Below are 12587 nucleotides of genomic sequence, written 5' to 3'. Positions count from 1 at the left end.
GCCCGAATTCCTTCATCCCACTCGGCCATCTGCAGCCTCGTTGTCGACTGCATACTCCGTACGGTAGCTACTTTGCGCCTCGTACCTAATCGCCGCACGACACCCATTGCGACTGCCCTGCCTTGCCCTGCCCTGCCAGACAGAGCAAGCAAGCAAACGACAGCACGGCCAGAGTAAGTATAAAGGCTGGCCATCTCGACGCTGACGTGGAAATAGGCTCCGTTCTTCAGCGCCGCGCTCTCGTACTTCATCTTCAGGTCCCTCTATAAAGCTGTCTCGTCGAAACCTTCGACATCCTTCACAATGTGTGGCATATTTGCCTGTCACAAGTGAGTGTCCCACGACTTCTCTTTTCCTCTACCCTTTTTATCCCCATTGCGCCCACCCGCCCGCGTTGGTTGCGCGCCACAGCATCCAAAGCCCATTAATGGAGGGGCAGGTTCGGCTGCCCCGCTATCGCACCCGCCCCTCCATCCATTGAGTTTCGCCAATTGACAACATAAATCTCTTTTGGCCGTCTGGAAACCGAACTAACAAAACACCTGTCAATAGCCACCCGGACGTGGTCAAGTTCAAGCCCACGGCTCTTCGGCTCTCGAAGGCGTATGTGCTATATGCCTCCCAATTGACCCCATATCTGCACAAAGAACAGCTCAATTGACTCTCTTATCTACAGAGTTCGGCATAGGGGACCTGATTGGAGTGAGTGCCCCTCATCCTCGTAGCCCCTGACTCACACGAGATAACCCGTTATTCCGACCATTCGTGCACCCATCAAAAAAGGGGGGGAACCGTTTCACTAACAGCTTTGTGTTATCTTAGGCGGCAGCGTTATTTCTAACCAAACGAGTATGAATTGCGCCTCCCCTCGTCCTGATTAATGTTTGCGGAAAAAAACATTCTCCTGGCCAGTAGAACGTGAGACGAGGAGATCGCTAACGCTACGCCACAGTACTGTGCCATGAACGGCTCAGTATCGTCGGCGTTGGTGGGTCCCGATCCGTGTATCTCTCTTCGAAGACGACATCTCACCAGAAAGCAGAGAGCGGAGCTCAACCACTCACCAATGCCGATGAGAGCATTGTCCTCGCCGTCAATGGCGAGATCTACAACCACCGTCTTATCCGGAAGCACTTGAAGCACCCGTACCACTTCAAGACCACATCGGACTGCGAGGTCATCATTCCTCTGGTGAGTCAACTCACAGGGAGAGCCGGCTGGGGCAGGAAGCCGCAGCAGTCTCTAACGGAAAGTCCAGTATCTCGAGTATGGCCTCGATGCGCCCAAGTACCTCGACGGCATGTTCTCGTTTGTCCTCTACGACAAGAAGCTAGACCGCACAATAGCCGCCCGCGACCCCATCGGCATCACGACCTTTTACCAGGGTCGGTCGTTGTCGCAGCCCGACTCGGTGTACTTTGCGTCTGAGCTCAAGTGCCTCCACCCAGTCTGCGACACGATCGATTCCTTCCCGCCCGGGCATGTTTATGACAGCCAGACAGACGAGATGACTAGGTACTTCGAACCCACGTGGTGGGATGAGCACAAGACCCCCGACACGCCTCTCGACCTGAAGGTGCTCCGTGAGACGCTCGAGAAGTCGGTCAGGAAACGTCTGATGGCCGAAGTGCCTTACGGTGTTCTTCTCTCGGGTGGGCTGGATTCCAGTCTGGTTGCGGCCATTGCGCAGCGCGAAACCCTGCGGCTGAAGAAGCTGGCCGAGGAGACCAATGGCAGTGCCACCGAGCAGAACCCAGACGGCCTCGACAAGGGCGAAGGGCTGGTTGGTATCGACGACGACAACAAGCTGTCGACCATGACTTTCCTTCCCCAGCTCAACTCCTTCTCCATCGGTCTGCCAGGATCCCCCGACAACAAGGCCGCGTTAGAAGTCGCCAGGTTCCTCGGCACAAAGCACCACGTCATGACGTTCACCATCGAGGAGGGTCTTGATGCGCTCTCGGATGTTATTTACCATCTCGAGACGTACGACGTCACGACCATCCGCGCATCGACACCCATGTACCTGCTTTCGCGCAAGATCAAGGCCATGGGCATCAAGATGGTGTTGAGTGGCGAGGGCAGCGACGAGATCTTTGGCGGCTATCTGTACTTCCACGGCGCGCCCAACAAGGAGGAGTTCCACGAGGAGTGCGTTCGCCGGGTCAAGAACCTGCATCTAGCTGACTGCCTCCGTGCCAATAAGTCGACTTCTGCTTGGGGCTTGGAGGCCCGTGTCCCATTCCTGGACAAGGAGGTAAGTGGCACGACGCAGGATCTGCGGTGGATTTAGGGCTAACTCGCCATTTGTAGTTCCTCGAGGTATCTATGAACATCGACCCCAAGGAGAAGATGATTACCAAAGAGAAGATTGAGAAGTACATTCTCCGGAAGGCTTTTGATACTTCAGACGACCCCAGCGCCGAGCCTTACCTCCCCGAGAAGATCCTCTGGCGCCAGAAGGAGCAATTCTCGGACGGTGTCGGGTACGGGTGGATCGACTCGCTCAAGGACACTGCCGAGAAGACCATCACGGACGAGATGATGAAGAACCCAAAGCCGGAGTGGGGTACCGACATCCCGGATACCAAGGAGGCGTATGTGCAAAGTCTTTGTTTCGATATTTTGCGTGTTGCTAACCCAGAGAAACAGGTACTGGTACCGCCTCATGTTCGACGAGCACTTCCCCACGTCTTGCGCGTCGACGGTTATGCGGTGGACCCCTAAGTGGGTCAATCAGTCGGATCCCAGCGGCAGGTCAGTTAACCAGTTCCCCATATTCGTGCACCAGAAGAGGAAAAGTATTGACAGAGCGGTGACTTTTAGGGCAATTGCTATCCACAACGACAAGTATGAGGATGCTTAGACGTTGGCTCTCTGTTATAATCTGTCTACTCGCTTCACTTTTTGCTCGTCTATTCCACAACCCGGAGTCTGGTTGCGGGCGGGAATTCCGTCGTATGTTGCTCGCGGTTGGATCGTAATTCTAGTCAAAATAGAATGAATAAAAATCTCATCAGATTTATCACTTTTTTGGCTCCTGCTTGTCCTCACTGCTTGTTAAAGCGTGCGTGTTTGTCGTTTACAGGGGAGACATGTTTCATACGGTTAAATGTGGAGGATTCTAGTAGGTGATATTCTACCTTTGAGATTCTCCTTTTCGTGACACAAAATATCACCTGCATGATGAGCCAAGATAAGAAGAGGCGGGCGGTTTGCATGATGAATGACCATCCCATTCCTAGCGCGAGTCATGGACTAGCATCTCGGTGGGTGTGAGTTGGAGGTGTGTGGAGGCAAGCCGATCTCGGCTTAGACTGGACGGCTGCGTCTGAACTTCGGGGCCCTGACCCATTTTGGAAAAGGTGACTTATAGGCAGTCAATGGATTTCGGAAGCACGAACATAGCAAACAAAGTCGGTGAGCGGTGCTCTCAGGTAGCAACTGTTCCTGAATGACAAGTTACGAAGATCTGTCAGATATAGGGGTTAGGGTTTTGTTCATCACATTGTTTATTCGGGCTTGCATGGCCCACGTGGTTTCACAAGCGGATGCTCCCTGCCTGCATGGATGGGATGGCGTTGCCGAACTGCCAATCATCGCGCCCCGAGAAATTTCTCGTTTAACACCCCATTGAACTTGCCAACACCTCTCTTCCCGACAACACCTCAAAAGCATCAACGGCCGCAGAAAGATCATCTACAGCCTCCTGCATCCTAATTCCATCCCAACCAAACCCTTTTAGTCAACCCCCCACCTAAACCCGTCAACATGTCTGTTCCGGCTTTCGCAGATATCGCCAAGACGGCGAACGACGTAAGCGCCGCGAAACGCCATGGCGAGGATCTTGAAGCTCATCTCGAGCGGCATTTCCTTGCTGGTGGCACTGTTCGCCTCGGTCCTGTGCATCGCTAACCTCGCCTCCCTCTAGCTGCTCAACAAGGACTTCTACCACCTGTCGTCGGGCACCATCGAGGTCAAGAGCAACACCCCCAACAATGTTGCCTTCAAGGTCACCGGCAAGAGCAGCCACGACAAGGTCACTAGCGGCGCGGTATGTCAAGTGCCCTCAACCCCTGCCTTGGCGTCAATTAGCCACGCCGAGGACGCTGTGTAGACGTGCAGTCGAACTGACCTGCCCTCTTTGGGGTTATCAAGATCGAAGGGAAATACAACGACAAGCCCAATGGTAAATACGACCAGACAGAACTCCGCCGGCCCCTTATGAGACCACCAGAAACACGGAAGACACCGAGGGCTAGCCGCAGGTGGCGCGTATCGGGCGTGTCGCTCGGCGGTATCCCTGGCCCTACCGTGTTCAATGTCCCACTTCGATGCGTCGTAGGATTGAATCCTCATTCTGCACATCTGCTAATGAGTGGGGGACGAGCAGGCTTGACCCTTACCCAGATATGGAACACTGCCAACTCGCTCGAGACCAAGATCGAGATGGCCGACAACCTGACCAAGGGCCTCAAGGCCGAGGGTGTCTTCGGCTTCCTGCCCGCCACCCAGGCCCGCGCCGCCAAGTTCAACGTGCACTTCAAGCAGCCCAACTTCCACGGCCGTGCCTTCTTTGATCTGCTCAAGGGCCCCACTGCCAACATCGACGCCATCGTCGGCCACGAGGGCTTCCTCGCCGGTGCCTCGGCCGGCTATGACGTCCAGAAGGCCCAGATCACGGGCTACAGCGCCGCCGTCGGCTACCAGGCCCCTACCTACAGCGCCGCCATCACGGCCACGGACAACCTGAGCGTGTTCGCCGCCAGCTACTACCACAAGGTCAACAGCCAGGTCGAGGCCGGCTCCAAGGCCACCTGGAACTCCAAGGGCGGCAACGCTGTCGGCCTCGAGGTCGCCACCAAGTACCGCCTAGACCCCGTCTCGTTCGTCAAGGTACGTGTCCCTCCAGCGGCTCTATCGAGATGTGTTTCTGTGCCATTGGAGTCACTGCTAACCACCACGTCCACCACAGGCCAAGATCAACGACCGCGGTGTCGCTGCCGTCGCCTACAATGTTCTCCTCCGCGAGGGCGTGACCTTTGGCGTCGGTGCTTCTTTTGATACCCAGAAGCTCGACCAGGCTACCCACAAGGTCAGTTCCTGTTTGAACCCCATAATCCGAAGACGGGAGAATGCTAACTGAGTTCACAGGTCGGCACGAGCTTCACCTTCGAGTCGTAAAGCGTTAGCGGGCATTAGACTTGAGAGCGTTGGCGGTCCCTGTGCCGTGGCTTTCCCCGAGAGCCACAAGATGACATTTTGAGGCACAGGGGATCGTTTGTATCACCTAATCTTTTTACAAAAATAAAAGACCTTCCCTGGGATGTCAGACGTCGGAGTGTAAATTAGACAGCCCAGTGAAGCAATCTTGCTTGGCAGCGTGGAAGCAGCTTGACTTACAGCCGGTCTTACATTGGCGGGAAAGCCAGGCGTTCGCTTACATGTTGGCTTGTGCTTCATGCTTCACCTGTGTATTTTGTTCTTCAGTGATGTGTGCGTTATCCTGGTCTTCTACTCTCTATCTATGATTTGACATATTACTACTGTTACATGACTTTCATTGCAACATACAGGGTGGCAGACTTGCTGCTACCTTGCTTTCTTGGACGAGATTTCGATCTTCTCAACTGCTATTGCTGTTCTTAGCGGTACTACTACTACTACTACTACTAGCAGTAGCTGCTGCGCTCTTCCTCCTGCTCGCCACGGCGCCGTCCGCGCTCGCCATGTTGGCCTTCCACCCGCCAAAGAAGACATACGGTACCATGACGGCTATCGCCACAATGCCCGCGATCAGGAAGAAGCCGGCAACGGGCCCAAACTCGCCCGGCGCAAACATGTCGCGGTGGCTCCCCCGCCGCTCGGCCCGCCGCTCGGCCCGCCGCGCGTCGTGCCTTCGGTGCGTCCGCTCGTGCGCCGCGCTGTCAAAGTGCGGCGCGCTGCTGTCGGCGGCGGCCCGCTCCGTCTGCCGGTACGGATTCTGTCCGGGGCCCATGCCGGGAGATGAAAATGAAAATGATGACGGGCTTTGGGTCTGCTGTGTGTTGTTTTTACTGTTGCCGCCGCTACCAAACCCCGTGCTCTCCTCGTGCGCCGCCCGCCGCTTGGCCCCCTGCGCGCCCCACCCCCCGGACCGGAAGAAGCTCGGCGGCGGCCCCGTGAACGTTGTCGGCCGCGGGCCTCGCCGGCTGCTCAGCCCGCTCGCGGGGCGACCGCCCGCCGGGCGTCCCCCAGGATTCGTGCTGTGATACGAACCTGAACCTGCTGTTGGGGAGTGGTGCCCGCGCCGCGGAATCGCGTGCTCCCGGTCGTACCGCGCGCGCTTCTCGGCGTGCCGCAGCGTCGCGTATGCTTCGCTGATCCGCATGAATCGCCGCCCCGCGTGCGGGTCCAAGGGGTTGTGGTCCGGGTGGTGCCGCTTGGAGAGATGGTAGAAGGACCTTTTTTAGGAGATGGGTTAGTGAGGTGTTGGGGGGGTGGGGGGTTTGTTTGGGATATAAAAAGGGGGTGTTAGGGGGTTGGGGGTGTACTTTTTGATCTCGGCCGGCGAGGCGTCCGGGTGCACGTTCAGCGTGTCATAGTGGTTCCTGCTGCCGTCGCTGCTGCCGTGGCCCGCTGCGGGGTCACGCAGGATGTGTGAGGCGTGGAAGTTGCGCTGCCTGTTCTTATTGTTGTTATTGTTGTTGTTATGGAAGAACTGTCTATGGAGCTGGAGCAGCAACCGCCCGTGCTGCTGCTGCTGCTGGACGAGGCCGTGCTGCGCCCGCAGGACCGTGGCACCGATGGGAGCGTAGCGGGGTGGCATTCCTCATCCCGAAAACCTAGCCGGTACCTAGGTGCCTCTGACGAAGGGAGGGAGTGTTTCGTAATACGCACATATGAGATTGAGACGGAGCGTTGAGGATCACAGCGAATAGTACTTAGGGGATGGCGGACGGTAGGCTTTGTCTAGTAGTGACGAAATCGATAGGGGGCCGGCAGATAATTCCAATTGACAAATTGTGGCGCTGAAAGTTGAAGTGGTGGGCATGCGCCACAACTGCCCCGCGTTCGCGCCCTTGAGTAACCAACGAAGGTGGGGCATTGAACAGACCTTGACAGGTGGGGATTTATACAAGGTACGGTATCACCACCCGTCAGATCCAGCTCCAGATCCATCGCCCTGAGATCTGTCGGTAGAGTAAGAGGCAGACCTCTCTCCGACATTCAGAATGGCTGCTCAAATCCCCATAGACGAGCTTAGCAAGCTCAGCGGTACGCTCAACTTGTCAGCGCGAGAACGGCTGTGAAATAGCTAACCCTGCCTCAACGCACCCAGTCGAGGACGCGGCCAACGTGAAAGCCAAGCCCGGTCTTGCTACATCTACGACTACAAATGGAAACCTCAACCAGGACAGCGACGACTCCGATGACGACGCGGAGAACCCGGCTGCAGGGGCTGCCAGCGGCGCTGCCAAGAAGAAGAAGAAGAGAAAGCCCAGGAAGAAGAAGAAGACGCCTACCGAGCAGTCGGATCCCCCGCGCGTCCTGATCTCGCAGCTGTTCCCCAACAACACGTACCCCAAGGGCGAGGAGGTGGAATACGTGAACGAGAACCGCTATCGCACCACCAATGAGGAGAAGCGCCACCTCGACAACATGAACAACGACTTCCTGACCGACTATCGCCACGCCGCCGAGGCACACCGCCAGACCCGCCAGTGGGCCCAGAAGAACATCAAGCCCGGCCAGACGCTGACCGAGATCGCCAACGGCATCGAGGATAGCGTGCGCGCTCTTGTCGGCCACACGGGCCTCCCCGAGGGCGACGCCATCGTCGCCGGAATGGGCTTTCCCACGGGCCTGAGCATCAACCACTGCGCGGCGCATTACACACCCAACGCCGGCAACAAGATGGTCCTGCACGAGGACGACGTCATGAAGGTCGACTTTGGCGTCCACGTCGGCGGGCGCATCGTCGACAGCGCCTTCACCATGGCCTTCAACCCGCGGTACGATCTGCTGCTCGAGGCCGTCAAGGCGGCCACCAACGCCGGAGTCAAGGAGGCGGGCATCGACGTGAGGCTGGGCGAGATTGGCGGCGTGATTCAGGAGGTCATGGAGAGCTACGAGATTGAGCTGAACGGGACCACTTATCCCGTCAAGTCGATCCGCAACCTGAACGGGCACACGATTCTGCCCTACAGCATCCACGGCACCAAGAGCGTGCCCATCGTCAAGACTAATGACACGACCAAGATGGAGGAGGGCGAGGTCTACGCTATCGAGACGTTTGGCAGCACGGGCAACGGCGTGGTGCACGAGGAGGGCGAGGTGTCGCACTACGCCAAGCGCAGCGACGCCCCCAAGGTGGACCTGCGTCTGTCATCGGCCAAGTCGCTGCTGAACGTCATCAACAAGAACTTTGGCACCCTGCCGTTCTGCAGGCGGTACCTGGACAGGCTGGGCCAGGACAAATATCTGCTCGGGGTAAGACTACTCACCGATGCGCACGTCCACAGGGCACCTGCTAATTCTTTGCCGATAGTTGAATAACCTCGTATCCAACGGTGTTATCGAAGCTTATCCCCCGCTAGTGGACAAAAAGGGCTCATACACAGCCCAGTTCGAGCATGTGAGTGTGCACCCAGTTGGATGTGTTCTCGCCGATAATCAGAGTTCCCGCTAACCAACTTGTTCCGTAGACATTCCTTCTCAGACCTACCGTGAAGGAGGTCATAAGTCGGGGAGACGACTACTAAGGCTGTTAACACGCATAACAGGATGCAATCATTGCAATCTTTCCCATTTGACACCGATATTCTGGACATGGGGCAAGGCGAAAGCCTGCTTGCTGTCTGAGAACTTGGTCGAGATTTATGGCAAATAACATTTGGAAGCTGTGCCTTTGATTTCGTAGTGAAAACTATATAAAACCATAAATAAGAAGAAAAAGGACATTGACAATTTTGGCGCTGTCAGATGTGGAACTGCCGAAGAATGCCGGACTAGGGCCGAGGTGCGAATGCGGCTATGTCCGCATTCGAGGTTAGCAGCCTTCAAATTGCGAAAGAACGGAACGCATGAGATTGGAGGCGACATGAGTGACGGCAGTGACGAAAGTGACATCATCCCCCCACCTCCGAAGACGACCATCGTCGTGGATTGTTGACTCTGTTCTGTCTGGCTCCGTGAAAATCTGCGGCCGAATGAGCGCCTTTGACGAAATCCGAGCCGAAACCGATCGATCGGCGTCCCGATGATGACGGGGTCCTGCGTGCGTGTTTTGCCGGAGTGATGAGGTCAGCCTAGTCAGCCGCCACACTGTGTTTGTCCTGTGTAGCCATGACTCGGGAACCACCCACAAGGCAAAAAAGGAGCAAAAGTTTTTTTTTAGCGTATCAAAAGCCGCGCGCTGATTGGGTCGATTAAGCTCCCACTGGGCCGGCCAGGCCGTTCCGAGAATTTTTCATAACCCCTTGCACGTTCGCTGTTCTGGGCTAATCAGACGGCGGCTTGGCGGGCCCGCGTTCGCCTCCGATAAGATTTCGCTGCGAGAGGAGAGGTCAGAGGTTACAATTGCTTCGCCATTCCCGAGTCTCTTTCCATCATTAGAAAAAGGCCTCACATCCTCTGGCCCGTCTCGTTTGGCGGCTTTCTTTTGACGTTTGTTGGAACTTTAATTGTTTCCTTTATTACGTGCCGCACACTAGCCGCAGGCCAGCAAAGAACACTCGCTTATTCTTCTGCTTTTTCCAGTTCGGGCATTTTTTTGCAACTGGTAGATTGTCTTGTCATTCCAGGCACAAGCGACACGAAAAAGGTACCGGTTTCAATCCGGCCCATTACTGTCTCGAATCTGCTACCGGCCCTCCCTACTTACCCACCTACCCTAAAGGCCGCATGGGAAACAACGACATTTGAGTGAGAAATTCTCATTCCAATCATTTTCTGCAAACCCCATTGCAAAGATAAGGGGTCGCACGATCGGCCAAACGCAAAGGGGCTGTAAACCGAAAAGCGAGAGTCCTGATCTCGGTTCCCCCCTCTCGTCCCGACAGACGAAAAAAAATCCACTCAAAACCCACCGGCTCGAAACCAAGTCAGTCACCACACAAAAGCAAAATGAAGGTGTTTTCCAACACGGAAACGTTCGACTACTCGTGGGAGGAGGTGTCGACGGCCAACTGGCGGAAGTATTGCCCATGGAACGACAAGTCGACGCACGTCGTGGCCGTGGATACAGTTAGCAGGACGGTGGACCCGGCGACGGGCATCCTGCGGACGGAGAGGCTCATCACATGTAAGCAGTCGGCGCCGGACTGGCTCAAGAGCGTGATGGGCGGGTGCATGGCGGATGAGAGCCACGTGTTCGAGACGTCGTACGTCGACCCGGCCACGCGCACCGTCACCATGGTGTCGGCCAACCTGACGTGGAGCAATCTCATCAACGTGGAGGAGACGGTCGTCTACCGGCCGCTCAACGAGCACCAGACGCAGTTCAAGCAGGAGGCCAAGATAACGGCACTCTGCGGCGGCTGGCAGCGCATCAAGAACAACATCGAAGACTCGCTCGTCAAGCGCTTCCGCGAGAACGCCATCAAGGGCAAGGAGGGCTTCGAGGCTGTCCTCGAGATGAGCCGGCGCGTGTTCGCCGAGGAGCGCGAGCGCGAGAAGATGAGTACGATCCGCGCGCAGGCCAGCCACATCCGGATGGCCCACGCTTCTTAGGAGGAGCTGGCGGCGGCGACGACGGCGAGGAAACCGACCACAAGATCATCCACGGAGGCTGTCCGGTTCCGCGGCGTCCCTAACGGAGAGGTGGAGCAGGAGCAGTCCCGGGCACGGGCAATGCACAGACTGGAGGCGACGCCTCGCACCACCCCCGAGGCGCACAACAACCCCCAGCATGGCCCCCCGCAACAACCCCAACACCAACAAGACACGACGAGCCACCACAGGTTGGGACGGAGACGAACATTAGCAAGATTTTTTGCAGCATACGTGGAGTCTTTTTGCATGCATTTCAATGCCCTCTTTGAACGAGGGCCGGTCACGGAAAAGGGTAATCATCATCAAAACGGCGGCGGTGGCGGCAGCGGCGACTCTGCCAGCATTAGACGCGGCGACGGGAGTGTGAAAGGCACACATGTATCAGAGGGAGATTCTGTGGTTAGAAGGAGGGGCGTTTTGCGATTAGACTCTTAGATGTGTTTATTCTCTCCACCCTTTATCACTCTCGCCCCTCTCTTATTTGCATAATCACCTCCTACCTCTTTTTTTTACTCTTTGGTTTTTTTTTTCTTTCCATGGGCGGCTTTACAGGAGTCTTTGGAATACCCACACCGGTTTTTTGAGTTTTTGTTTTCTCCCTGTCTTTTAGAAGGCAAAGAAAAGATACAAGATAGAATCAGCCCATAAACATATTATAATTGGGCCTCTGTTCCTTCTCTTTGTCAGCTATAAACATTGGACTCTATGAGTGCGTAAAAGGCACAGAGTATGTCATTGTGAGCTGAGTCCAAGTTGGAAAATCCTGACCGCCGCCTACCTACCTATCCAGTATCCCCATTGCTCAAGTATCCCTACTTAGTGCTGAAGCAAACAAGACGCAAAAGAAATTAGCTGCCCTCTCCGTGGTTGTTATATGAAGAGGGAGAGGGGGGGATGAGAGTGATGTAAAACGATATCATTGTTCAAAGGGCTTTGCGTGTGTTGCAGCCATGTCTGGTGATCTCGGAGTAGCGAGACTTTTCGTTTCTTGACTTATTTTTAATTTTAATTTTTATCTACTTCTAGTCTCTGCTCGCCGGCCCCTTTCTGAATAGCAGCAGCAGCAGCATCGTCACCACTCTCAGCACCAGTAGCAGCAGCAGCTATCCTCGCCGCGCACCGCGTCTCGTAGTACCGCAGCAGCGCCCGCGTCTCGTCGTCGAGCAGACCTCCACCGTCGTCAGACGACGCAGACAGCAGCACGCCCCGCACGAACTGCACCGCCTCGGCGAACCGGCCGAAGAAGTACAGCTCCTCGGCGGCGTGTACGACCTCCTGCGCCTCGGGCTTGCTGAGCTTCTGCAGGCCGGACCCGGACCCGGGCCCATCTCGCGGCGTGCTGCCGAGGGGCAGCGAGATGCTGCGCCAGATCTGTGGGGTTTTGTTAGTGTTTGCTTTCATGACAAGAGCGGATGGGGGTATGACTTAGGTACCTCGCCGTTCTCGACTTTGGGACGGTACGTGGCCCGCAGCACCTGGAAGGCGGGCTCGGACAAGGCCGTGCGGTCGGCCCGCGACTGCTGCTGCTGGGTGTCGGTGTCGGCGGCAGCGCCCTTGTCGATGTCGGCTTGCCCTTCGCCCTCGGAGTCGGAGAGCGAAATATTCAGCAGCCCAGATTCCATGTCGTTGTCGCCCATTCTTGGGGGATTCTTTGCGTGTGTTTGCTTGAAGGGTAATGAAGACAATGGTTTTGCTTTGGCAGTACTGAGTGCTAATGGTAGACTGTGACGCTGTAGATACCTGAAAAGGAGCGAATGAGCGAGTAAGGTACCTAGCGATGACAGGACTGGGCTGCAGTGGGGAGGCGCTGCAACGCCCCCAAACTGGGCAGC

At 56.1% G+C, this 12587-nt stretch overlaps 6 protein-coding genes across 6 annotated transcripts; 4 read left to right on the top strand and 2 right to left on the bottom strand.

Moving 5' to 3' along the window:
• Window positions 1-303: 303 nt before the first annotated feature.
• Window positions 304-2866, top strand: B0T26DRAFT_640192 (uncharacterized protein; the record flags this gene model as incomplete). The annotated part of the gene is made up of 10 exons (XM_060437207.1): window positions 304-329; window positions 553-603; window positions 677-702; window positions 823-849; window positions 953-988; window positions 1040-1191; window positions 1259-2257; window positions 2314-2597; window positions 2653-2757; window positions 2827-2866. 10 exons carry the CDS (start codon window positions 304-306, stop codon window positions 2864-2866), a joined length of 1746 nt encoding a protein of 581 aa, XP_060299894.1.
• A 485-nt stretch (window positions 2867-3351) lies between these two features.
• Window positions 3352-5184, top strand: B0T26DRAFT_764566 (eukaryotic porin/Tom40; the record flags this gene model as incomplete). The annotated part of the gene is made up of 6 exons (XM_060446446.1): window positions 3352-3816; window positions 3932-4054; window positions 4159-4189; window positions 4391-4896; window positions 4976-5095; window positions 5155-5184. Exons 1-6 carry the CDS (start codon window positions 3772-3774, stop codon window positions 5182-5184), a joined length of 855 nt encoding a protein of 284 aa, XP_060299893.1. The 5' UTR covers window positions 3352-3771.
• Window positions 5185-5626: 442 nt separating this feature from the next.
• On the bottom strand, window positions 5627-6808 carry B0T26DRAFT_671757 (uncharacterized protein; the record flags this gene model as incomplete). Its single annotated transcript, XM_060439369.1, has 2 exons — window positions 5627-6443; window positions 6534-6808. The coding sequence occupies 2 exons, from the start codon at window positions 6806-6808 to the stop codon at window positions 5627-5629; spliced, it is 1092 nt and encodes a 363-aa protein (XP_060299892.1).
• Window positions 6809-7123: 315 nt separating this feature from the next.
• On the top strand, window positions 7124-8802 carry B0T26DRAFT_114435 (methionine aminopeptidase 2-like protein). The gene is made up of 4 exons (XM_060433293.1): window positions 7124-7257; window positions 7322-8472; window positions 8531-8617; window positions 8688-8802. The coding sequence occupies exons 1-4, from the start codon at window positions 7215-7217 to the stop codon at window positions 8742-8744; spliced, it is 1338 nt and encodes a 445-aa protein (XP_060299891.1). The 5' UTR covers window positions 7124-7214; the 3' UTR covers window positions 8745-8802.
• A 1305-nt stretch (window positions 8803-10107) lies between these two features.
• B0T26DRAFT_639274 (PRELI-like family-domain-containing protein) lies at window positions 10108-10713 on the top strand (the record flags this gene model as incomplete). The annotated part of the gene is made up of 1 exon (XM_060437119.1): window positions 10108-10713. One exon carries the CDS (start codon window positions 10108-10110, stop codon window positions 10711-10713), a length of 606 nt encoding a protein of 201 aa, XP_060299890.1.
• A 1020-nt stretch (window positions 10714-11733) lies between these two features.
• On the bottom strand, window positions 11734-12556 carry B0T26DRAFT_692810 (uncharacterized protein). Its single transcript, XM_060441173.1, has 2 exons — window positions 12189-12556; window positions 11734-12126 (listed from the first exon to the last, which is right to left on the bottom strand). The coding sequence occupies exons 1-2, from the start codon at window positions 12390-12392 to the stop codon at window positions 11761-11763; spliced, it is 570 nt and encodes a 189-aa protein (XP_060299889.1). The 5' UTR covers window positions 12393-12556; the 3' UTR covers window positions 11734-11760.
• Window positions 12557-12587: the final 31 nt, after the last annotated feature.

The sequence above is a fragment of the Lasiosphaeria miniovina genome, assembly GCF_030549165.1.
Source record: "Lasiosphaeria miniovina strain SMH2392-1A chromosome Unknown B0T26scaffold_2, whole genome shotgun sequence".
In the NCBI taxonomy this organism is placed as follows: domain Eukaryota; kingdom Fungi; phylum Ascomycota; class Sordariomycetes; order Sordariales; family Lasiosphaeriaceae; genus Lasiosphaeria; species Lasiosphaeria miniovina.
The sequence above is the reverse complement of the archived record's forward strand: the minus strand, read 5'-3'. Positions and strand labels throughout refer to the sequence as shown.